The sequence below is a fragment of the Ceratotherium simum genome, chromosome 35 (genome assembly GCF_057802395.1).
Source record: "Ceratotherium simum simum isolate JZ-2026a chromosome 35, ASM5780239v1, whole genome shotgun sequence".
NCBI classification, from domain to species: Eukaryota; Metazoa; Chordata; class Mammalia; order Perissodactyla; family Rhinocerotidae; genus Ceratotherium; species Ceratotherium simum.
In genome coordinates, this window is record NC_141934.1 from 13905141 (window position 1) to 13930721 (window position 25581).

At 46.4% G+C, this 25581-nt stretch overlaps 1 protein-coding gene across 1 annotated transcript in view; it reads right to left on the reverse strand.

The window, feature by feature from the left end:
• SVOP (SV2 related protein) overlaps positions 1 to 25581 on the reverse strand; it is a 72657-nt gene that overhangs the window by 31509 nt on the left and 15567 nt on the right. The window contains exons 2-6 of the mRNA XM_004429870.3: positions 20625 to 20785; positions 17689 to 17774; positions 16242 to 16340; positions 12814 to 12885; positions 3604 to 3728 (exon numbers count right to left, since the gene is read on the reverse strand). Of these exons, the coding sequence (XP_004429927.1) occupies positions 3604 to 3728; positions 12814 to 12885; positions 16242 to 16340; positions 17689 to 17774; positions 20625 to 20785 (543 nt within the window). The remainder of the gene's footprint in view (positions 1 to 3603; positions 3729 to 12813; positions 12886 to 16241; positions 16341 to 17688; positions 17775 to 20624; positions 20786 to 25581) is intronic.

Here is a 25581-nt window from a genome sequence, read left to right on the forward strand (position 1 = left end):
ACGTCAAATGCTTACTCTGCAGAGTAAGCAGATCAATGAGCGAGGGAGGGAAGCGCTGAGGAGAACTGACAGCCACTCGCTGTCCTTCCAGCCTCTAAGTGGCAGTAAGAGCCTGGGGATTTGTTCCTGTGTTAAACCCATGTGGTCACATCCCCGCCCCTCCCCACTTGTCCCTGCCACAATTACACGCTGAGTCCATCGTCCATCACACGGGCACCTGAGCTTCTTACCAGAGCCTTCAGCAGACCAGGTGCGTGATAATGTTTGTTGAGTGCTCCGCCAGGCACTATCCTGGGCACTTTACATGCGTTGTCATTTAATATTCTAAGTGACCTCAAGAGGAGGGTATATTATCATCCCCATTTTAGAGATGAAACACTGAGGTGTAGAAAGGTTTAGTGACTTGTCTAAGGTCACACAGCTATTAGGTGACAGAGTCAGGATTGGAACCCAGGTAATCTGGTTCCAGAGCCTATGATCTAACCACACTGCTTCTAGATCACCTCTCCCGGTCTTCCCCAGTCGTGACACTCGATAGGCTCAAGAGGTCAATCACTGAACTATTAACCCTCAGAGGGCAGGGACTACCGTGGTGCAACGCCCAGACCCTCACCCACCAAGGCCAATCTTGCTATTTCTCCTGCCAGAGAGCCAATCTGCCTGCAACAGAGACCAACATGGAGACCCCAGGATAAAGCCATCCCGTGTCATTGGTGGCAAGTTATTTACACTGGACGCCTACCATTTTGGAAGGAGCAGTGATTCATTTTGACCGGAATAGGCACATATTCTAGGTATTGGTTTGCCTTTCCTGCCCACAGGGTCTCAGCCAGCACCATTTTCCCAGGGCTTTCAGGATATTTGACCCATTGACACAGGATCCTGTAGGACAGTGCACAGGACCAAGGGGGCCAAGATATAACAAAGGAGATGCAGCAGTGGGCACACGACCATGGAAGCCACTGGTCCTATCACACACCATGCTACCCTGCAGCTGCTGGCCTGAGGGAGTGATGGAACAGCCTTTTGAAGGTCCTGTGGAGGTGATGCCCTGTGAGGAAGGGGTACTGTCTTCCAGGACACAATATACCCTTAAATCAATGACCATTATATGGTGCTGTGTAGAAAGAACATACGGGTCTGGAAATCAAAGGGATGAAGTAGGATATGTCATCATTCCCAGTGACCCACGTGGGGGAATGTGTATTTCCTCCATCCTGCAACTTCTAGGCCCTGTGTGTCTAGAGGTCCTGGTTCCCAGAGAGGGCATGCTTCCGCCAGGAGACACAGCAAGGTCTCATTAGACATTAAGCAACACCTGCCACATAGTGACTTTGGGTTCCTTGTGTCAAGACATGAGCAGGCAAGAAAGAGAGTCAGCATTCTGTCCAAGGAATTGATCCTGAGCGTCAGGAGGTGGTAGGGCTCTGTATCTAATGGGGCACCAAGGTGATACACTGGACATCTCTCGGTAGTCCCCTGCCCAACTTTGGTGTTAAATGGACAAGCAGCAGCAATGGCCTGAGAAGGGTATGGTGACCAGGGACCCTCAGGCATGGAATCTGGGTCACCCCATCAGGTGAACCTTCTAGATCAGCAGAAGTGCTAGCCAAAGGAGGGGGAATCTAGAATGGGAGCAGAGGAGGGAGCTACTAGGCTTCGGTTGTAGCCATGAGGCCAGCACCAATAGCAGGGGCTGCACTTTGTCTCACTAGCCATCTTCTCATAAGCCTTTTTCTGGAAAAAGACCAACCAGAATCCTGGAGAAGCTGTTCCCAGATGAGGTGGACTTATCACATGAAGCAAGTACATCCAAGAGGTGTAAGGGGTGGACTGTGGCGGGTGCTGTGATGCTCCACCTGGACTCATCCTTCAGGACTGAGGCATACCGTCCTTCTGGAATGAGCAGGAGTGTTACCTGCTAAGAGCTCGTAATTGAGTCCCCTGAGGGAATGGCCTTGACCAAAAGTAGCCGCCTTGCCCAAGGTCATGCTCCCTCCTTGAGGGCAGCCCACATCCAATGTGGCTGATGTGAGGGTACAAAGGTCCGGCCCCCATGCCTCAATCTGGAACAGTTCCAAAGGGCCATCCCAGCTTCTGAACCCCTACGAGATCAGCTGAGGTCTCCGTTGCAATTGGTTCACAACTCGACTTCTCCGTCTCCCCATTCATGCTTTTCTCACTCCCTTACAGGTGGTCATTCCCAAAACCACTGGCACACAAATCTCTATCTCAGAGTCTGTTTCCCAGGATCCCAACCTGTCACAGGGACCACGTCTGCTTTGCTCACTGCCATATCCCCAACACCTAGCACAGACCTGTGCCATAGTAGGTGCTCAAGAAATATTGGTTGACTATTGGTTGAATGAAGAAACTAGAAGTGAACTACCAGTTCCTCATGCAAAATTTCCATAAATTATTGCAATAGGATTCCTCACCTCCAAGTCATCCTACCCGCCATCGCCAGATTAATACTTCTAAAATACCTCTCCTGCTCAAGAACTCTCAGTGGCTCCCCACTGCCTGTAGATAATCCCTTTGGCCTGGCATTCAAGGCCTTTAACAAGTTTGCTCTGGTCTATCTGTCCAACCTCGGCTTTCAATTCTCACATATCTCAGCCCGACAAGCTAGCCAAACTGGACCATTGGCCTTCCTCAGACCTAGCTACAGCTTCCTCTTTTCCTGCAGATCCCTTCCCGTGAAATATCCTACATCTTTCCCGTCCCCCTCTGGGTCTTTCCAAATCCTTCGCATCCTTAACAGCAAGGCAGTAAAAAGCAGTGGTTTGAGCCCGAGCTCTGGAGTTTGAGGATCTGGGTTGAGATTCCAGCTCTGCCTCTTTCTAGCTGTGTGGCCTAGGGCAAGTTACTTTACCTCTCTGTGCCTCAGTTTCTCTATCTGTAAAATGGGGTTAATAATAGAATTTACCTCATTGGGAAATTTTGGGGACTAAATAAAGTAATTGGGGTTAATTGTTTAGAACAATATTTAGTGTTCACTAAGAGGCAGGTAAAGTCATCATCTGCCAATCTCTGCCTTACGATTCACCAGTCTCCCAGGAGAGACTGACATCTTCCTACAACTCCGACTTCTCTCAGTACCCCACCATCAGCAACAACAAAGCAACCCCCAACTCGCATACGGCAGGCGAGCCCCATCCGCTGCCTCGTGCTCAGGTTAGAAGCGGGTGAGAGGCAGCATGCACAGTGGGTAAGAGCACAGATGTTGTAGGCAGAAACTCGGGTTCTTAGTTCCACCTACACACTGAGTGACTCGGGCAAATGACGTCACCCACTGAGTCTCATTGGAGAATTGCAATAATTTGATAACACATACCTCCTGGGGATGCTATGATGTGTCAAAGGGAAATGTTCCATCAACGCTAGATCTATTATTTTTATTTCACATTTACAATTTTCCAGCTCTTGTGTTGCTTTTGCTGTTGTTCATCATTACAACACTGATAACGATGCTATTCTCTGGCTACCTCCTAGCTCCTTGATACCAGAAGCCCTGGCGTAACCATCTTTGCATCCCTCTGAGGCCATGAACACAGTTGACTGGCTGCCTGGCTGGATGACCAGAGCTGGGGATTTACTTACGACTGGGGGACCCCTCCGATCCCAAAGCCCACCAGGCCCCGGAGCACCAGGATCCAGCTGTACACGGGCGCAAAAGCACTGAGGACGCCGTAGTAGAGAGTCCAGAGCACGCTGATCTTCAGCCCCTGCAGAGAAGGAAGACGCCAGGTCACAGGCTTCTCAGCACCGCCAGGTCACATGGCCCCTGCACATATGTGAAGTCACCAATAAGGTCACATTCAAGTTTAACCCACACAGCCAAGGGGATGCCAGGGGTTCTCTGTATGGGTGGTGCTAACTCTGGGGGGGGGGGGTGTGTGTGGGAAAATTGTGGGGCAGTCTTGGTTGTCCCAATGATTGGCATCTAATAGACAGAGCCCAGAGGTGTTAGGTGACCCACAATGCATGAGACCCAATAAAGGCTTGTTCTGCATCCTGCACCATCTCGAACTGAACCTCCAACTCGACTGTCATGCAGCTGAAAACTCGGTTTATGATTATCTGCACCTGGACTTTCACCTGACTTGACATATACATGGATTTGGGAGGGGTATAGTTTAAACATACACTTAATTTTTCAGGAATGCAACTTCCAGGTAAATCAAAAGAAAACTGTACTTTGTTTTATCTAGAACTTTAGAAAATTGTTCATCATTTCAGAAAACCATGTTGCCAATGGCAACGCTGCGTGTGGTGTTTGAGTCACTGAGGGAGCTTCAATATCCGTCTGCATTCACAGGGCTTCTGTGTGTATCTGTGAATAGACTGACTGAACCTTATTTCAAAATGTCAAATATATAGAAAAAATATCAAGAATATTCCATTAAATCCAAACTTGTTTATAATCGGGGCAAATATTAACTACTTCCTTTTTTTATTTAGGCAGAGTTGTGTGTGAATATTTGCATACTGAAAATAAATCTTGTTTTATGAATTACCTCCTTTTAAAAATTCCCCATATCATAGTTAGGGAGTTAGAATTGATTCCCTTTTTAAATTACTTGAGTGGCTAGGTTATTTTATCTTTAAAATTATTTCTGGGTAATGAGGGGCATTATTAAAAATTTTTGTAACTTTTTTTTAAACAAAGGGGACATTATATTTGAGGGGGTTGAGAACCACTGTGGGATGCAGTGCTGGCAAGACAATCATGGTGCATATTCTTGGACTGTTAATTACCCTTGGAGACTGAGAAAAAATTAAGGGGAAGGCGGGCCGCCAGCATAGTGGTTAAGTTCAGCGTGCTGTGCTTTGGTGGCCCGAGTTCATCGGTTCAGATCCCAGGTGCAGATCTACACCACTCGTCAGGCATGCTGTGGCAGCGACCCACATATAAAGTGGAGGAAGATTGGCACAGATATTAGCTCAGGGCTAATCTTCCCCAGGAAAAGAGAAAAATTAAGGGGGAACGTAATCACAACCAAACCTAGAGGTATTATAGAATAGAATGCCAATTTTAGGTGAATTTCAGACTGCAACATGAGGTCCGGGCACCTCTCTCTGCAGCAACCCAGCCAGATCTCCAGGCCTGAGTTCACTCTCCAGCCCCCCTGGGGCCACTTCAGGGGAAAAGTGTGAAGCATATGATTTTAGCTCTAAAATCTTAAACTGAATTAAAAGGACTAGAGAGGAAATTCGGAGGTCTACCAGATGATGTCGGATCTTTTGGAAAATGATTTTAGGTGGTACAGAGAACATTTTAAATAACTTTGCATCACATTGCAAGAAAGTTATTTATTTTTCATTTGGATCTTCTTTCTTCTGATTATGTCCAAGAGAAAGTATCCATGTGGTGCTAGTCGGTCTTTAACACCGTTTTTTTTTTCCTGAGGAAGATTGGCCCTGAGCTAACATTTGTGCCAATCTTCCTCTATTTTGTATATGGGTTGCCGCCACAGCTTGGCCCCTGATGGGTGTAAGTCCATGTCCGGGAACTGAACCCGGGTCACCAAAGTGGAGTGCACTGAACTTAACCACTAGGCCACGGGGCTGGCCTCGAACACCTTTTTAAAACACCTGTTAATCTCTCTTTTTAACAAAGAGGGCAGTGGGGTAACCATAACCAGCTAGAATTTGAGAACATTGTACTGTTTTCATTGTATTTATTTTTGCAGACATTTCCTACTAAGGGCAATTGTTACTGATATCTCATTTAAGATTGTCTATAAAGTTTCCTTTTCCAAAACCATGCATTGAAAGTTTAAAAAAAAAAAAGTCAATATAAAGAAAGATATTAAGTATACAAGAGAATAAGGGACAGGAATTTTTAAAGTCTGGGAAAATCTGGATCTATTGCAATAATAATCAAGCAACATTTCTGCAGCCCCAAACCTATGACTATGAAATTGGTACCTGCCACACATATACTTAATTCCTTTCTTTTGGCTTAAGCTAACTTCGTAGAGATTTTCTTCCTTGGAACCCAAGGAGTCTTGAATCAGAAACAGGACACCGTTAGCAGCAGAGAAAAGCAAAGCAAAGAAGGCAACAGGGCAGGAGGAAAGGAGAGGGGAGAGGAGAGGGCGCCCAGGCTGGGGCAAGGGAGCTAAGCCTCCCTCGAGGGGCTGCCTGAGAGCTGTGTTAGCCCAGTGAGGTCACCGGGTGACTGCACGCCAGGCAGCAAAAGCAGGCATGCCGACCTGTCCTGTTGGGTCACAGCAGATCGCAGCTGGCTCTGCATTTGCCCGCTGATGCCAGGGCATTCCAGCTGCCCTGGACATGAGGACTCAGCAATCATTTGTAAGTACTGTCATGGCTATTGCAAAGGCGTGGACACTGCCAGCAAGCCCCATCCAAGCACTGCTCGGGGACTCTGCAGAAATGTCCTCTGGGCTTCTCATTAGCTACACTGGTCATTCTGCCTAACATCTGTTCTGCCTGTAAGATTGTTAGCCCCTCCCTCCTTCCCTTCCTTCCTTGTTTCCTTCCATATTTATCTATTGAGCATCCCCTGTATGCCAGGCTCTAGAGATAGATGCAGACATTATACATTCATTAATTTGCTCATTCAACAATAAGCATGTATTGAGTGCCTGCTGTATGCCAGACATTCGAGTACTCACATATATTTTCATTCTTTCATTCAATGTACATGGATTGAACATCTTCTGTGTGCCCAGCACTACAGGCACTGATATATATCATTCATTCATTCACTCATTTATTCACTCCGCAAGTATTGAGCACCTTTGTGTGCCTGGCAGTTTGAGGTACTAATATATATTATTCCTTCATTCACCCATTCACTATGCATTTATTGAATGCCTGCTGTTTGCTAGGCACCCGGCTTTGTCCTGGGCTACAGTAGGCAACACGACAGCCAAAGTCTCTGACTTCATGGAGCTTTCATTTGCGTTTTTAAATCGCTGTCACATCTTTACACTGGCTCCCCATAGTGGCCTGTGGAATGAAGTTATTTTCATTTCCACTTTATAAATCTGCACAGTGAGGGTCAAAGTAGATGAGTGATTTGTTTAGGATCAGCTGAGGCAGAACTGGAGCCAGGATTTCCAACCCCAAATGCTGTACTTTGAATGAGCCACTCCCCTCCTCTAGGGCCTTTGATGGCTCCCCATTACCACAAGGCAGGTGTAATGCAGCAAGGTCAGGTGGGCCTGGGTGAATGGAAGAGGACTTGCCCTTGTCAGCCTCTACTCAGCTGTAGCCAGAATTTACCATCACAGAAAGTGGATCCCAGGCTGCCAGATAACTCAGTTAAAAAAAAAAAAAAAACCATAACTTTTCATTTTTATGCAAAATACGTCATTTTTGAAATGGAGCCAACTGATTTAAAATCCTATAAAGCATTGTATGGGATAAATAAGACACATCCGTGGGCCACATTTGGCTCATGGCTCACCAGTTTGCAACCTGTAGCCTGAAAAGCTCTTGCTCCGAGAAGCTGAAAGTCTTGCTGCCTCTTGGGTGCCAGGCCTGCAACCCCAAGAGGAGCAGGCCAACATCATCACCACGAGGCTCACTCGGTCACCCTCGGGGCTGGCTGACTCAACCCCTTGGAATTCTCCAATCAAGCTCAAGTACAAGGAAAATAGTCACAGGGCAAGGAGACCCAGGATCTTCAAAATATTGAAATGAGAGGCCTAATGCCTGCCAGCCACCTCCTTTGCCTCCTTAGAGACAACATGGGCCTGTAGCCATTGAACCTGATAGTGACCTGACCATCTTCTGAAATTTCTTTTCCTTGAGTTCCAACCAATAACAGTTACCATGGACTGCGGGCTAGCCATGCAACAGTAAATACTGTTCTGAGTGCATAACATACATTTTCTTATTAAACCCTCCAACAGCCCTATGAGCTCCTACTGTTATCAACTCTATTGTGCAGATGGGGAAACTGAGGCTCAGAGAGGGGAAGCAACTTGCCCAAGGTTACCTCGCTCCACAGGGGGGCACTGGGATATGAACCCAATATCCCAATGTGCATTTCCATCCCTACAAGGCCCACACACCCACAGATGCCCTTCCTTTCTGTGGCTGCCACAAGTTCCCAGCCTGTAGAAACTTCTGTAGGAATCAAAGTGGCCCACTGAGTCCTAACCCCATATGTAGTTCCCCCGCAAAGTCAGGCAGTGGATACCCTCACAGAAACCTCCCAGCTGGGCCGAGGCAGATCAAGGAGCTAAGAGGAGATTCTCCATGCTTGCAAAGCATGCCAGATGCCCAGCTCGCCCGCTGCTCCTGGAGGAGTTCTGGGGAAGCTTTATATTTAGAGCCTGATCCATCCTCCCTGCGGTCGGGCCAGAATTCCATGCTGGGACGAGGAGGCTCTGCAATCTGCGGGCACTTTGTCTCCTCGCTCTCCGGTCACACCAGCTGTGGAATTTAGCAAGGTGGGCTGGAGAGCTAGAACATTCTATAGGCAGCCCCCAAGCTTCATCTATTTGGGATGCATGAATGTCCTACTAATCAACTGAATTCTGGGAGATAATTCAGTTATGTTCCCCAGCAGCCAAGGTCAGCGTGAAGGATGTGGACTCTGGAGCCAGACACACCACATTTTCATACTGGCATTGCCATTTATTGGCACCATGGGTTTGGCAAATGTTAGGAATAAAAATGGACATTTCTGAAAAGCTTCCTCTGTGCCAGGAGCTTTCTGTACAAGGGCTCATTTACTCCTCATAACAGCCCAACAAGAGAGACTATTATTATCCCATATACAGATGAGGAAACTGAGGCACAGAGAGGTTGAGTAACTCGCCCAAGGTCACGCAGCCGATCAGTGGAGGAGCTGGGATTTGAACCCGAGCATTCTGGCCTCAGAGCCCATGCTTTTCACAATGACATTATGTTAATATTTCATTTGTCCAAATGAGCCCTTTAGGTAAATACTGGAATGAGGCTGGAGGGCTCCCAGGTGACGTGCTAAGATGAAGAAGAAGGAACTCCTCACAATATGGCAACTTGGCATCGTCTGCACATTCACTCCGGAGCCTGGTCCCTCAGCCTCGGCACCGTTCACATTTTGGACCTGGCAGTTCTCCGTGGTGTGGACTGTGCTGTGGACTTTGGGACATGGAGCAGAATCTCTGACCAGTACCCACTGGATGCCAGTAGCACCCCTTCCCTGAGTTGTGAGAACCGAAAATATCTCCAGACATTGCTGAGTGGCCCCTGGAAAGGGGGAGGCAAAATCTGTCCACCTCCACTCCCCTGAGAACTACGGTTCTAGAAGGTGCCAAAATGTGTTTAGAATTCACAAGATTCAGTATATGGCATGACTGAAAACCTATCTATGAATCTTTTTAACATCCAAGCTATAGCTTTCTCTTCTGAGGCCCATTATAACCAGGAAGACATCTAATATTCTACAGGGCTACCTCCTGGGAACACCGTGGGAACTACTGACATCCGTGGCAGAATAAACACACTCTTCCAAGGAAAGTCAGGATCCTAAGCTAATGACCTTTGTGGACTTTTAGGTAAACAAAGAACATGAGTCAGTGGCTCATCCAGAGAGGACGAGAGAGTGGCAGAAAGTGGAAACAAGGAGATTCTGATTCTCATCCACCCAGCTCCGTCACTCAAGAAATATTATTGAGTGCCTGCTATAAGGCAGGTGCTGCGTCAGGCTCCGGGACCGCCTCAGTGCACAAAACAGGCACAGCCCCTCCCCTCGTGCAGTTTACTAAATGCGCCTGGCCACCCTCTTGTCCCACACCCACGGCAGACATCACTAATCAATCACAGCACTGTCCCAGTGAGCCTTCTGACTCCTCAAATCCCTGTGCCTGACATCCCCTACTAAATGATAAGACCAGACACAAGGGACAAAATCCCACTTGCCTTTTAGTTTTGGGAACTCAATAGATGGCAGCTAATATGTAATCCAACCTGCTCTGATATAAGTAAGGAAACAGAGGCCCAAGAGGGGGGATCACTTGCGTTAGCCACCCAGTGGCAGATCCAGGCCCCAAATTAAGGTATTTTCCCTCCATCTCCCCCTGTATTCCTCACGGCTTCACGGTTCAGCAATTGGATAATTTGGGGCATAGTCAAGTTCCTCATTGTGGGTTCCTGCATTTTTTGTGCATGTTTGCCTCAAGAACAAGGACATAAAAAATGTTTTTAGGGCCGGCCCGGTGCCGTAGTGGTTAAGTTTGTGCACTCTGCTTCAGCGGCTCAAGGTTCGTGGGTTTGGATCCTGGGTGTGGACCTATGCACTGCTATCAAGCCATGCTGTGGCAGGCATCCCACATAAAGTAGAGGAAGATGGGCACGGATGTTAGCCCAGGGCCAGTCTCCCTCAGTAAAACGAGGAGGATTGGCAACAGATGTTAGCTCAAGGCTAATCTTCCTCACCAAAAAAAAAAAAAAATGTTTTCAGCCAGAAACAGTGAAACAAGTTGTCCACCCCCATGCCCAGTCTGCTCAGGAAGAAGCCATGTTAAGTAAGACCTTAGAAGAGCTTTTTCCTTTGATTATTTTAAAGGCCTGAAGATTACTGTTAGGTCAGCCTCAGACAGCCACAGGCTTACAGTTCCTTTAACTGCTGCCAGCTCCACAAGAAATGGCTCTGTTTTATTTTAAAAGGTGCTTCTCCTTCCTCCTCCCTCCCTCCTTCCCTTTTTCCTTCCTTCATTCCTCCCTTCCTTCCATCCTTCCTTCCTTCCTTCCTTTCATCCGTACTTCCTCCCTCTCTCAGACTCTTGCTCCAGGCCAGAAAATCTGTCCCACGAGAAAATCTTTCTTCCAACCAGAAAATCGCTACAGCAGTGACTCACAGCCTCCAGAAACAGGAAGTGGGTGGGAGGTGGATGGGGGCAGAGCCCAGAGGGGGGCCCCCTGAGGACGAGAGTAATCCCCTCTCCGGCTCACAGGAAGGAAGAAACACCTTCTGTTTTCCTTGCGAGGCCTGGAGAGGCCTTTCCACCTGACCTCTGCAACCGCTAAACCCAACCAAGACCCTCTGGGCCTTGGTGGCTGCAGTCAGTTTCCCAACCTCGCCTCCTCTGGCCCTGCCACAGCCGCTTCTTGGCAGTTTTATTAGTCAACGTCTCCCAGGTGTCCTGGCCCACGTGTTTCCTGTCCAGTCACAGTAGCTGGAGTCTACTTCCTGCCCAGCACTGTTCAAACATTTCTTCATTTATCGAGCCAACATATATTTATTTATCGAGCATCTACAGATTCAAGCCACTGGGTATCATGGTTAAGACGGGTCTAGACTTAGAAAGAGTGAGACCCGGCTCTGGGTGGCCTGGGGCAAGCTGCCTGCTCTCTGTGCCTCAGTTTTCTCTTCTGTGAAATCAGAGTAATAATAGTACCTACTTCGATGGTTTTGATGGCGGCTAGGTGAGCTAATGCACGGATCATGCCTGGTATAGTGCCTGCCATACAAGGCACTGTTTCGTTTTCAGTCCGTGGCTTACTGGTTGTGGTGGACCTCTCCTGTTCCCTACCCAGCCTCCCTATCTCCCTTCTTCCCTCCTAACGGGATTCTAAGTTTGTTTAGATATCCACCCCACTCCTAGCTCCAAGAGTATATGTTTATTAGTCTAAGCCAATAGTTCTCAAAGTGTGGTCCCCAGACCAGAAGCATCCGCATCACCTGGGAACTTGTTAGAAACGCCATCATTGCAATGGCAGCTCACGTGTGTCCTGTGCCTATGATGCACGTGGCATCGTACAAAGCCATTCACACCCATGACCTTGAGTAACCCTCCATTGGAGATTCTCCAATGTCGAACCCTCCAATGTTATTTTCTTCTTTATATTATGAGGAAATTGACGCTCAGAGAGGTCAATTCACTTGCCCAAGGTCACACAGCCAGGAGTGGCAGATCTGGGACTGAACTCAGGTCCACCTGACTTCAGAGCCCAAGCACATAAGCATGACACCCCCCTGCCTCTGGAGAAACTGCAGGCTGATGAGGAGAGTCCACGAAAGAGAACAGCAAAGCCGTCAGGGAGTGCCATAGCTCCGAATGTGCGCTGCTGGAGCGGCAGATCTTCCTGAGCCAGGCACGCAGCCAGGTGAAACTTGCCCGGATCTATACAGCTCTTTTCTCCCATAAGGCCCAAGTTCATAGTTTAGAGGACTGTAGCTTCACACACTGAAAGGATCAAAGAGTCCAAGTGCAGCCCGGTGAAGCAAGAGCAACACCAAATACAAAGGGGACTGTCCAAGCCATGAGATAACAAACAAATAAAACAGGAAGACCTCAATGCAATTCCAGTCCTGTAAGTTCCCTTCTTGTTTGCAAATCCATTTCACGTCCTATCTTAGGCTGGGCTTCCCCCAAAGCAGACCTGAGACAAGGATTCCAGTACAAATGGTTTATTTAGGTGGTGACCCCAGGAGGGGTAGAGAAGGCAGGCAATCCACACTGCCTTAATGAGCAGGTCCCCACGTTGGGCCCTGGACCTCAGTCCTGCTGGATTAAAAGACGATCCACTGCAGGGCAAGAAAGCTAATGTCTTTCTCTACCGCCAGTGGACTGCCCCCAACCTCGTGTAAGGGAATGATGAGCGTCAAGGGGCAAGGGTGGGCACCCCAGCATCTTCTACACTCAGATATGCACATGCTTGGGCCCCAATGGGAATGTGGGATTTCAAGAGTCCACAGTGGCCTCAGAGCAATGTCTTCCCCCTGCTTGTCAATCCAGCTCCTCATCAGGCCTCCCAAGTGCTCATGCAGCACCTGTTTTGCTACTTGTGAATGTCATCATGGAGCTAGCCCAGGGGACATGTGCTTAGGGGAGGTCGCCTTACTGTTTTCCTGCCGTACTGGTCTGAGATGTTTCCCCAGAGGGTGGAGCTGGACATCATGCCGACAAAGACCACCTGTGGGCAGAAAGACAGTTTCTGTTAGACAGTGACCTAGAGCATCTCAGAGAAAGGGACCCACAGATTGAACCTGTGACGTCACACCCTTGTAATAATAACGAGCCAGCGTTCGCTGAGATCCTGCTAAGTTGCAAACACGATTCTAAGTGCTTCATGTTACTGTTTAAGCTTCACAACCATCCTGTGGGGTGGATGCTATGATTATCCCAATTTTACAGATGAGGAAACTGAGACTTAGAGAGGGGAGGTCACTTGGCCAGGGTGACACAGGTGTAAGTGGGGCAGCCTGGGCTGGAATCAGGCAGTCTGACTACAGAGTTACATTTTACCAATTTCTTACCATATCAAAGAAAAGTCTTGCCCTATTGCTAAGAAAATATCAAAGGTTGCAAGGTAGAGTTAGAAGGATATGAGAAGCAGGAGACAGGGGGTTGAGATGCAAACTATAAGCTATTAGGAAGAGAAGGCATTCATTAACCCTCAACTTCCCTATGGACTCTTTCCCGAGAACAGGTTAGGGGTCTCACCTGTTCGCTGCCCCACTTTCCCTTTCTCGACCAGCTCTCCCTCACTTCTCTACCCCCGTCTACCAGTGCACCTCACAGTGCATTGCTTTGGGGTTAAGCCCTCCAGGATGATGTCCTTCAAAAGGGACACCAATGACACAGTTACACATCTTTTTGCAAGTCATCTCGTTTCCAATTCCTTTTTATTATTTTTAACCAAATTGAAGGAGAGCCTAATCAAGCTGTCAGCAATTAGATCACTAAAAATAATTTTTCACAAGCGACTGCTGTGTGCACTTTGGTGGGTAACTTGGAAGTTGTTGAAAAAATCAAGGGGCGTTAGTTTGTTGAATTATAACAAAACTGCTTCAGTTCCCCTAAAACTTTTTATATGTGAACAAAGCTTTTCATAGTCACATCCATTCAGTAAAAATGAAAAATGGGAATAGAATTAATGCTGAACCCTGACTCATTTTGGCGATGAATAATCATTCAAGAATATGTGACATAATTGGGAACCACTTCATACCACTCATTAAGGGTCCATTCTGATAAAATTTACTTATGCTTAACAATTACTTACCAAAATTAATTGTATGTTGTTGTTTTGATCTATTGAGTAATACTAAAAATTATAATGATAACTTGGTGCAGGAGAAAATTTTTAATACTGACAGACTTATCTCAGGGAATGAAAAACAATAATTTAAAATTTATCTACTTAGTCCCAGAAAATTATGATGGGGTGATGAATGAAATACTTCCAAGCACAGGAAAACATTACATTTAGATAAAAGTATATGGAGAAATGGAATGGAAATACCAGTTCAAGATGAAAACAAGATAGTGCAAAATTTTCAACTTCTTCTGAAGGGCTTATTCATGTTATTTTAAACAGAGGTTGGTAGGTATCAGACAAGTATTTCATTTCCACTGGACATATTTTAAAAAGCAATATGAAATTTTATTTAAATTTTTTATATTTCAATACACTGGAAATTATGTAATCTGCAACCTACAATTTAAAAACATTTAATGTCAATTTTAAAACCTGGGGCTTGCAGAATTCTTTTCTAGATTACCTAGAACAAGTGTTGAAGATTACTGTCTTGGGGTAAGATGTTGCCTTAGTCATGTGCTAAGTGATATCCTTGCATCCTGAGACAGTTAATCATCTCTGCAAACATGCATTTTCCCCATTCTCTCTCCTGCTAAGGGAGAGATTTAGGTACTTCGGAGCACTAGTGCTATATCACAGTAATTACGGTAATCTCTCATGGTAATTACGGTAATCTCGCACAGGATTTCCTGTGACAATAATGACCGTCTGTCTTATCCTCTATATGGACGTTATGTAGTTAAAGCAACTCCTGCAGTGGTCTAACTTTTCTACAGCAAACTTGGCCACGGAACTTCATGGCTTTACCTGTTCCACCAGTTCAGAACTGATACCCTAAGGAAGGAGGCCAGGGCAGAGGCTGGGAGCAGGGGCTCTGAGTCCGCAGACCTCGATTTCCATTCTGCCTCTGCCTCTTATAGGCTGTGTGAGCTTGGGTGAGTCATTGCACCTCTCTGAACCTTGATTTCTCATCTGTAGAAATGGAAGTAATAATAGCACCTCTTTCACAGGGTTGAGAGGGTTAAAGAGGTAATGTATGCAAAACTCTTAGCACAGGGCCTGGCACGCAATGAGTGAATGAGTGCCCAATTAGTGGTGGCTGTCTTGAACCAATGACAAGAGACCAGAAAGGCCGGGCATTGCAAAAACACAGACCCGTGGTTATTCTTTAGGGGGTACCGGTGAGGATGAGGAATAGAATAAAGAAGTGCTGTTTACTCACCCCTACCGTGTACCAGGCACTGTACGCATCCTGTTGTCCACATGCAGAAAAACAGGCATTACCACCCCCGTTATGCTGGTGATGAAATAGAGGCATAAAGTGCCTCACCCAAGGCCACACATCTACGAGGTGACTAAACCACATACACACAGGTGTATGTGCCTGTGAAACTCCTCCCACTGAGCTGCACGACATGTTGCTAACACCAGACCAGGCCTGGTTGCTGAAGGCACTCAGACCATCCCAGACCAGTTATCCACAGAAAAACAGCATTCTGGGAGGTGTTCCTAGTTAGCAATGACTGCCACTAGCTAGGCTGTGTGACCTTTCGTGAAGCACCTCTCTGTGCTTCATTTTCCTTAGCTAATAATAGTACCTACCTCATAGGGTTGTGAGGATTAAAGAGCACAACGTATACTATGCATACGTTGCATAAAAGCTAATTGACATTAGCTTTTGTGAAGATCATTATTATTAGTCTCTTATCCAGCCTGGCCATTCTCTTCTCATTTAGAAGGTTGCAGCTGAGCTCCCTCTAACAAAAATTGAGGGTTCTGCCTGACTCTCCTTCAAGTCCTAATTCAGGGAGCAGCAGCTCCCTACTGTTTATTGAACATCTACTCTGGGTCAGGCATTATGTTGTTTCCAATCCTCAAAATCACCCTCATGTAGGAGGAATTGGCATCTCCTTTGTGCCATCAAGAAAAGTGAGGCTTATAAGGTTTAAGTGACATGCCCAGGTGGGTTCCAACTTCTCAGCAACTGAGCAGGATGTCTGGGCCCCCCAGGTAGCTGGACCACCGGATGGAGTAGAGCTGGCTGCAAACCTGCCAGGATATGTGGGGTGGGGAGGGGGGCGAAGAAAGCCGGGGTCACAGAGTTTTCATCTGGGGCTTAAATCTTTTCTGCTGAGCCCTTGGCAGCAGCAGGAGGAGGGGGACACCCCACAGAACACCCCAGGGGACCAGAACTGTACACAACAGGAGAGAGCTGCCGGGCTGCCTACCGAGGTCAGCAACGCAACCTGCCAGCTGGGGAGGCGCCACTCACAGTGCAGCTGTGGCGCGAGGATGCTCAGGATCATCATTTCCATGGCATCAGCCATCTGCAGGGAGAAAGCAAACATCGTGAGGCCAGGATGCTGCCCAGTGCTGGGGACCGTTGGGCCCTCGCCAAGTCTACGACCCCAGAGAGAGCATGTGGAAACCCCCTCTTCTCCTGCCTGCCGGGCACCCCACCACACATCAAAACACACCGAATGCTCCAGTAGTTACAACAGTATGGTCCCAGGCAGGAATTGACAAATAGGCATTTACATTCTTTGTGTGTGTGTGTGTGTGTGTGTGTATGTTTCCATGTTTAAAAAAATAGGGGCACTCCATGAAGGACGTGGGAAAACATCATATTTCTAAGATCTGAGAAAAACATTTTTATAGAGGTCAAGAGGCAATGATCTTTTCTCTTTACTCAATTAGAGTTTGTCTTTGGTTTATAGGTCATTGTTCATGTAGAATTGTTGGAATATTGACCTTTTAATATATTAAAACATACTAGAAGCTCCAGTAATCAAACATCGCAGTACCTTTATGGGACTAGACAGACAGAACAATGGGACAGAAATGGGATCCCAGAAGGAGACCCTTGTGGCCATGGGAATGTGATGGATGATATAGGCCGCCTTTCAAATTCGTGGGGAAAATGATGTAGGGAAATTGACTATCTATTTGGAAAAATACATAGTAAGGTCACCACCTCACACTATTCACAAAAATCCATTTCAGTTGTATTGAAAGTCTATGTATGTTATTTGCTGTAGGTAGATTAGGAAATTTTAGCAAGAGATCATGAGCCTCTTGAAGCAGAAGACACTTTTTGTGTGTGTGTGTATGAGGAAGATTGGCCCTGAGCTAACATCTCCCAATCCTCTTTTTTTTGCTGAGGAAGACTGGCCCTGAGCTAACATCCGTGCCCATCTTCCTCTACTTTATATGGGACACTGCCACAGCATGGCTTGACAAGCAGTACGTCGGTGCGCGCCTGGGATCCGAACAGGCAAACCCCGGGCCGCCGCAGCAGAGCACGCGCACTTAACCGCTTGCGCCACTGGGCCGGCCCCAGAAGACACATTTTTATCTGTGCATGTTTGTCTAGGAGAGCTCCAGAGATGACATCACAATCTCATAGTAGCCCTGAGCCCCAGAGAGTTGAGAACCACTTAATTAGCCAGAAGATTCAACTCCTGCTTGAGGGCAATCGACAACCACACCCAACTCCCCCCAGCACAGACCTTCATTATCACCAGGGTCACCCAACATCAACTTTGTTGATTCAACCAAAGACTCTATGTGGCAGGAACTGTGTCCTTCCTTGTAGACCATGGAAACCCTGTTGAGCAGCATGATGGGGGTTCCTTGGAGACTGAATGCGAGATCCCTGCCCCCAGAAATACTTGCCCAAGCCAAGCCGGTGAGAACAGACAGCTTCCATTGAAATTTTCCAAACCCAATGGCTTCCACCGCATCTTCCACCATGAAAGTATCTGGGAAGGAGAAAGGGGGAAGGTAGGAAGGAATCAGTGCATCTTGGAGTAGTCCTAGTGTGGGGGTGTCTGGGGGGTCCCCAGCCAAGATCATTAAAGGCAGCACATTCTGCTTCTAGAACGTAGCCTAGAAACACACTCCAGCAAGTGTGAAGAGATATCTTGCTATAAAGACCACTGCAACATTGTTTACAAAAAGAAAACTGGGAAACCCAGAATGTCTAGCAACAGGAAATTGGTTAAATAAATTTTATATATTATATGTAAATTTTTATATATCCACATCATGAAATATAGCTCAACTGTAAAGAATGTGCAGATATAGAAAGATGCATATAATATATTATTAATTAATTTTTTAAAACAAAACAAGATGGACCAGGAGAAGTAAGATTAAGTGGCCACAGGATCATCTTAGGGGACAGGACTCACTTTCCTACTTTGTACATTTCTGTAGTGTCTGAATGCTTTCCAAATGAACGCGTGTTATTTGTATGCTCAGAAAAAAAAAAAGGATCTAATTTAGAAGCTAATAAGTGTTTTGAAAAATACTAAAAGACTAAATACAGTGTGGTATGGTGGATTGGTTCCTGTAACAGCACTGCTGGAAAAACTGGTAAAATCTGAATAAAGTCTGGGATTTAGTAAATAGTATTGCACCAGTGTTCATTTCTTAGTTTTGACAAATGTACCGTGGTTAGGTAAGATATTAACATTAGGGGAAGCTGCATGAAGGGTATATGGGAACTCCCTGTACTACTTTTGCAAATTTTCTGTACTTCTAAAATGATTCCAAAATAAAAAGTTAAATAAAAAATAAAAATACTGAAGGAGCAGGCTGGGTGGCCCTTCTGTAGGCTGCTTCTGAGGATCTCATCAGCCCCCGATGGGAGTTGTCTTCTCTTTGGAATTTCAATCACGGGTCTTTTATGTCAATCGGAATTTTCTCCAGAAGTGTGAGCTGGTGTTTATCACACCAGCAGGCTCTGGTTTCTTCCAGCAAAAATATTGAGGAGAAAGCAGAATGAACCCTATAACAGCATTGATAATAAGAATAGTAATAATAGTACAATGGTGGTTTCATTGAGTGCTCACCATGTGCCAGGCACTGCACTAAGACCTTGATGTGTATCATCTCATTTTGTCCCTGTCACAACTGTTAGTTAAGGCCCAGTCCTAGCCCCATTTTACAGACGAGGACATGGACTTGCCCAGTGTCACATAGCTGGCACTCTGTCGGTCTGGGCGTTGAGCCCAGATCAGCCTGAGAGTAAAGCCACTGCTCTAACCACCGCCTCGCATCCCTCCAGTCATCGCCTCCTTAGATCTGCCAACAACAGACCCTGAGTTCAAGTCATGAATCCTCTCTCGTGTTGGGAGTCTGGAGCCGTTCAGGGATGCACGGAATGTTTTCATCCATCAGCATCACGTGGCGAGGGGAGACTGAGACCAGGTCCCACAGCACTGCCTCATGTCTCTTGTCTGACGAGCTCTGCTCAGAAGCAATACAAGGTCATGGCTAAGAATGTGGGCTCTGGGGGCCGGCCCAGTGGCATAGTGGTTAAGTTCGCACATTCTGCTTCAGCGGCCCAGGATTCGTGGGTTTGGATCCTGGACCGGACCTACTCACGGCTCATCAAGCCATGCTGAGGCAGCGTCCCACATAGAGGAGCTAGAAGGACCTACAACTAGGATATACAACCATGTACTGGGGCTTTGGGGAGAAAAAAGAAAAAAAAGAGGAAGATTGGCAACAGATATTAGCTCAGGGCCAATCTGCCTCAAAAGAAAAAAAAAAAAAGAATGTGGGCTCTGAGGTCAGATTGCCTGAGTGTAAATCCAGCTTGGCTAATTTCTAGCTGTGTGGCCCTGGGCAAGATACTTAACCTTTCTGTGCTTCAGTTTCCTCTTCTGCAAAATGGGGAAGAGGATTGTAAGAGTTCCAATTGGAACTGTTGTGAGGATTAAATGGGTAATACGAGTAAAGTGCTTAGGATAGTGCCTGGCACAGAGTAAATTCTCAGCCAATGTCAGTGGCTCCCTTGACTATTGTCATCATCACCACCACCACCATCATCACCATCACCATCATTACACTATCGTCATCACTGTCACCACCATCGCCATCATTATCACCAACACCCTCATCACGATTATCATCATCACCACCATCATCACCGTCATCATCATTATCATCACCATTGTCTTCACCACCATCATCACCACTGCCATCATTACACTATCACCATCACCACCATCATCACCATCACCATCATCATCACTATCATCATCATCATCACCATCACCATCATCATCACTATCATCATCATCATCATCACCATCATCATCACTATCACCATCATCACCATCATCACCATCACCATCTTCATCATCATCTTCATCATCATCATCACCATCATCATCACCATCATCATCATCATTATCACCATCACCATCATCATCACCATCACCACCATCATCATCACCATCATCATCATCATTATCACCATCACCATCACCATCATCATCACCATCACCATCATCACTGCCATCACCATCACCATCACCATCACTATCATTATCACCATCACCATCATCATTGTTGCTCCCATCCTCAGTCAAATGCTATGCAATGAAGCTGACTGGCAGGGATTGTGATGTTACCTTGCCTATTGAAGTAAGCCACGTAGGTCCAGCCCACACTTCCAGTGTCACCCCTGGGCCCTCTGGGCCCTCCTACCTGCCCCTTCACGACATCCCTCTGAGAGCACCACCTGGGGAGGCAACCCTGACACCTCAGAGCCCCTGACTGTGGCCTGGGCTAATGCTCCAACTGCAGGGCCCCCTCACCGTCAGTGGGATTGGCAAACTCCTTGGGCACAGCTGCCCCATCGTCCAGCTCAACAGCCTCTAGGCCCGCGCGGACGCCTTCAATCTGGACCTCATGCTCTCCCGAAGCCGTGTCGTCCTCTGACCTTGCACTCTCGCCCGTGCGACGGAATTTCACCACCCTAGAGGACAGAGCAAATCTGGTCATGATGGCTAGAACTCCCCCTCCATGGCCTTGCCGCACAGCTCTTGCACCCGAGACAGGTGAGAGGCTTTCTCTTGTGGTCCGGAGAGTTAAATAGGTAGGGGGTTGGCATTTCTATCGAGTTGGACTGTAGGGGGTGACAACTTCAAGAGTTATGTATTAGGGCTGCTACACACAGTTGTACAGGTTGGACGCTGCACAAATCCAGGGGAACCCTGTTTCACACGGCAGGCTATGTAAATGAGGATATCTTTGTTCTAGACCTGAATACTATTTGGAAGAATGTGTGTTTCAGAATTTAGACTCACCTCTCTGTAACAGAAGTAACAATTTGATCACCTAAGGGTTACATTATGCCCACAAAATGTTGCCCACACAGTATTTTTTTTTAGTGGATGCCAAAGTTTTTTTTAGTTTTTGTGTGTGTGTGTGTGAGGAAGATTAGCCCTGAGCTAACATCCGGTGCCAATCCCTCTCTTTTTTGCTGAGGAAGATTGGCCCCTGGACTAACATCCATGCCCATCTTCCTCTACTTTATATGGGACACCGCCACAGCATGGCTTGACAGGCGGTGCGTCAGGGCGCGCCATTGATCCGAACCTGTGAACCCCGGGCTGCTGCAGTGGAGTGCACACACTTAACCGCTACGCCACTGGGCTGGCCCCCAAAAATTGGGAGAATTCACATTAAAAGCCCGATTCCTGATGTCTCTTAAAAAGGGACACATTCCATCTGGGGCCCACATTTCTCTAAGGGAACAGTGAGGCTAGATCTGGGCAGTGTGCCCCTGTAGATGGGACACACACTCCATAGCCTCCTCTTCTCCAAGTTACTTCCAGCCCTGAGGCTCTTCTGCCACTTACCCTTACACCTGCTCTGCGTTCCTCTCCCTTGGCACTTTGCTCCATTTGTCTGGCCCCGTAGGCACTTGAGTCTGAGACCCCATGGACTCCATCCATTCTCCATGCAATACCTTCCTTCTAACAATGCTGTTTCTTGTTACTCTGGGAAACCCCTTGGTTCCTCTGAGCAGCAATTTCTTCACCTGGGACTCAGAGGCAAAATGACCCGTCTCCTTCCAACTTCCTCACCCTCAACACAAAACTCCTGCTGTCTGCCAGCCTTGTGGTGAGTTTTGGGGTCACGACAGTGAGGGGACAGATCTGTCCCTGCCCTCCCAGTCTCACAGGAGAGAGCCATATTGAATGAGTAATGCCCATTTCTATCAGGGCATCGAAAAAAGAAGTCTGGGCAGTCACGGTCATGAATATGTGGGGGACTGGAGGGCAAATTTGGGCAACGTTTGAAAAGGTAAAAGGGGGGGAAATTTCTAAATAAAAGATGATGCTTTTATAAGTATTATTATTTTAATTAACTATTGCATTAGTTCATATATTTCACCCAAGAATAACTAGTGCTCTGGCATAGAAAGGGTGCATCTTCAGGTTTCAGAAGCATGGGGACCACACCCTGCTTGTGAAGTTGGAGAAGAAAAAAGACAAATGAAATGATGTGAAACACCACTCGCTGGCAAGGTGGGCTTGGAAAGTTGGAGCTGTCAAGCTTCTCTTGGGCTAGAAATGTGGGGCCGAGCACAGAGCACAGGGTCGGCAGGCAGGCTGGCTGGGGTTGGAGCCTGGAGTTAACCCTCCATCCGTCTATCACCACCACCACCAATGCCCAGTAGCATCAAGGTTGTGCTCTCTGCCTCATTCTAGATGTTGTTTTCCATGCACTTGATCCGTACAACAGTTCTATGAGGTTGATAGTATTATCACCATTTTACAGACAAGAAAACCGAGGCCCCAGAAGTCACGTGACTTGCCCACAGTCACACAGCTAGAGACGCGTGGAGCCAGGGTTCGCCTTCAGGTCTGTCTGATCAAAACCTTGTGTTCCTGGTCAAAGACAGGATATTCTCCCTCCCAACTCTTCCACGGACCCCCACTTACTCTAGTATTTTTCATAAAAATGTTTTATTCTGAAATAGTCAAAGCATATAAAATTATATAGATAACAGTGAGAGAAATAGCTTTGCTCCTACTGTCTGGCTTAAGGACCAAACTCTACTATTGGTTGCACCCTATGAAATTGCCAACATTCAACCACAATTCAATTGAAGGCCCCGTGTCCTCTTCCCCATCCTCATAGGCAACCCTCTTCCTTGATCAGGGGTCTTTATAAGCATCAGTATTTGATTTCATCCTCACCATAACCCTGTGAGATGGGAGCTATTTCATCCCCACTGGAGAAGATATACAGATAGTCTCTGAGCCTCAGTTTACCCATAAATTGGGTGTAATAATTGTGTCATAGGTCAGGTTCCCTAGAGGCAGAGCCTAAGATGGGATTCTTTTTTTTTCAATTGTGGTAAAATATACATAATATAAAATTTGACATTTTAACCATTTTTAAGTGTATAGTTCTGTGGCATTAAGTACATTTACAATGTTGTGTAACCATCACCACCATCTATTTCCAGAACCTTTTCATCTTCCCAAACTGAAACTCTATACCCATTAAACACTAACTCCGCATCCTGCATTTCTCCCAGCCGTGGCAACCACCATTCTACTTTCTATCTCTATGGATTTGACTACTCTAGGGACCTCATATAAGCAGAACTACACGTTACTTGTCCTTCTGTGACTGGCTTATTTCACTCAGCATAATGTCCTCAAGGTTCATCCATGTTGTAGCAGGTGTCAGAATTTCCTTCCTTTTTAAAACTAAATAATATTCCATTGTATACATATACACCACAATTATTTATCCATTCATCCGTTGAGGGACATTTGGGTTGCTTCCACCTTTTGGCTATTATGAATAACGCTGCCACGAACATGGATGTACACATATCTGTTTGAGTCCCTGCTTTCAATTCTTTTGGATACATATCCAGAAGTAGAATATCTGGATCATATGGTAATTCTACGTTTAGTTTTTTGAGGAAGCTTCATACTGTTTTCCACAGCAGCTGCACCATTCTGCATTCCCACCAGCAATGAACAAGGGTTCCAATTTGTCTACATCCTTGCTAACACTTATTATTTTCCATTTTTTGATAATACCTATCTCAAGGCATGTGGAATGGTATCTCATTGTGGTTTTGATTTGCGTTTCCCAAACATTGAACATCTTTTCATGTGTTTATTGGCCATTTGTATATCTTCTTTGGGAAATGTCCATTCAAGCCCTTTGTCTATTTTTTAGTCAGGTCGTCTGGGTTATTTTTGTTGTTATAGAGTTGTAGAAGTTCTTTGCATATTCTGGATATCAATCCCTTATCAGATATATGATTTGCAACTATTTCCTCCCATTCTGTGGGCTGCCTTTTCACCCTGTTGATCGTGTCCTCTGAGGCACAGAAGTTTTCAATTTTGATAGAGTCCAACTTACCTATTTTTACCTTTTGCCTGAGCTTTTGTGTCATGTCCAAGAAATCATTGCCAAAGCCAATGTCATGAATCTTTTCCCCTGTATTTTCTTCTAAGAGCTTTACAGGTTTAGGTCTTTGATCCATTTTGAGTTCGTTTTTGTACGTGGTGTTGTATTGGTAAGGGTCCAACTTCATTCTTTGCGTGTGGATATCCAGTTTTCCCAGCATCATTTGTTAAAAAGACTGTCCTTTCCCCATTGAATGGTCTTGGCTCCCTCATCAAAAATCATCTGATCGTATATGCGAGGGTTTATTTCTGGGCTCTCTAGTCTATTCCATTGGTCTATATATCTTTCCTTAAGCCAGAACCACGCTGTTTTCATTGCTGTAGCTTTGCAGTAAGTTTTGAAATCAGGAAGTGTGAGATCTCCAATTTTGTTCTTATTTTTCAAGATTGTGTTGGCTATTCGGGGTCCCTTGAGATTCCGTATGAATTTTATGATGGATTTTTCTATTTCTACAAAAATGAGATGAAGATTCTTGTGCAAGTGATTTATTGAGGAAGTACTCTCAAGAGAAACCCATTGGGAAGGGAGGGAAGGAGGACAAGGCAGGGGACAAGCTAAGGGAGGATGAGGTTTCTGCTGAAATCTGACCCCACGGAGGACTCTGGAGCGTGAATTGTCCCACCGAGATTGTCCCACCCAGAGGTCTGCGGCCTGCGCTCAGATCAGTCAGTCAGTGGTACCCCACCCAGGAGTGAAGGGTATGACGTCCCAGGCATGCCCAGGTGAGGCGGCTCCCCCCAGCCAAGGGCAGTTCCCTAGGGGAGACTGCAGCTGTGAGCTGTGAGCAGCCAACACAGGTGGCAGCTGGTGGGTGCACCAGCCTGGTTAAGGGGGTCCGGGACGGACACCAATGTATCTGCTACAAATAAGCCCCTCCAGAGTCATTATGCAAACGAATTTTAAAGCATTGTACAAATGTGAGGGATTAATCATTGAATTCCTCTCCCTCAAACTTTTTAGATAATAGCCTTCAAACCACACAGCTATTTCTTGAGCACTTGCTGTATGCTAAGAGCTATGCTGAAAGCCTTTTACATAATCTCCTGTTACCCTGACAATCAACCTATGAATTAGGGACTGTTATTATCCCCACTTTATGGATAAGGAAACAAATGCTCAGAGAAGTTAAGGCACTTATCCAAGGTCACACAGCTTGAAGGAGCTGAGGCTTCAGCCTCGCTGTCTTTGGTATTAGAGCCCTGGATCCTAATCACTGGGCACCACTCCCTCGCCCCAGCATTCACATGTGTCTGGGGAATGAAGATGAGGCCTGAACTGAGCTGGCCTGTGTGGGCGGGCTTGCCAGACAGTGGCAAATGGTGTGTT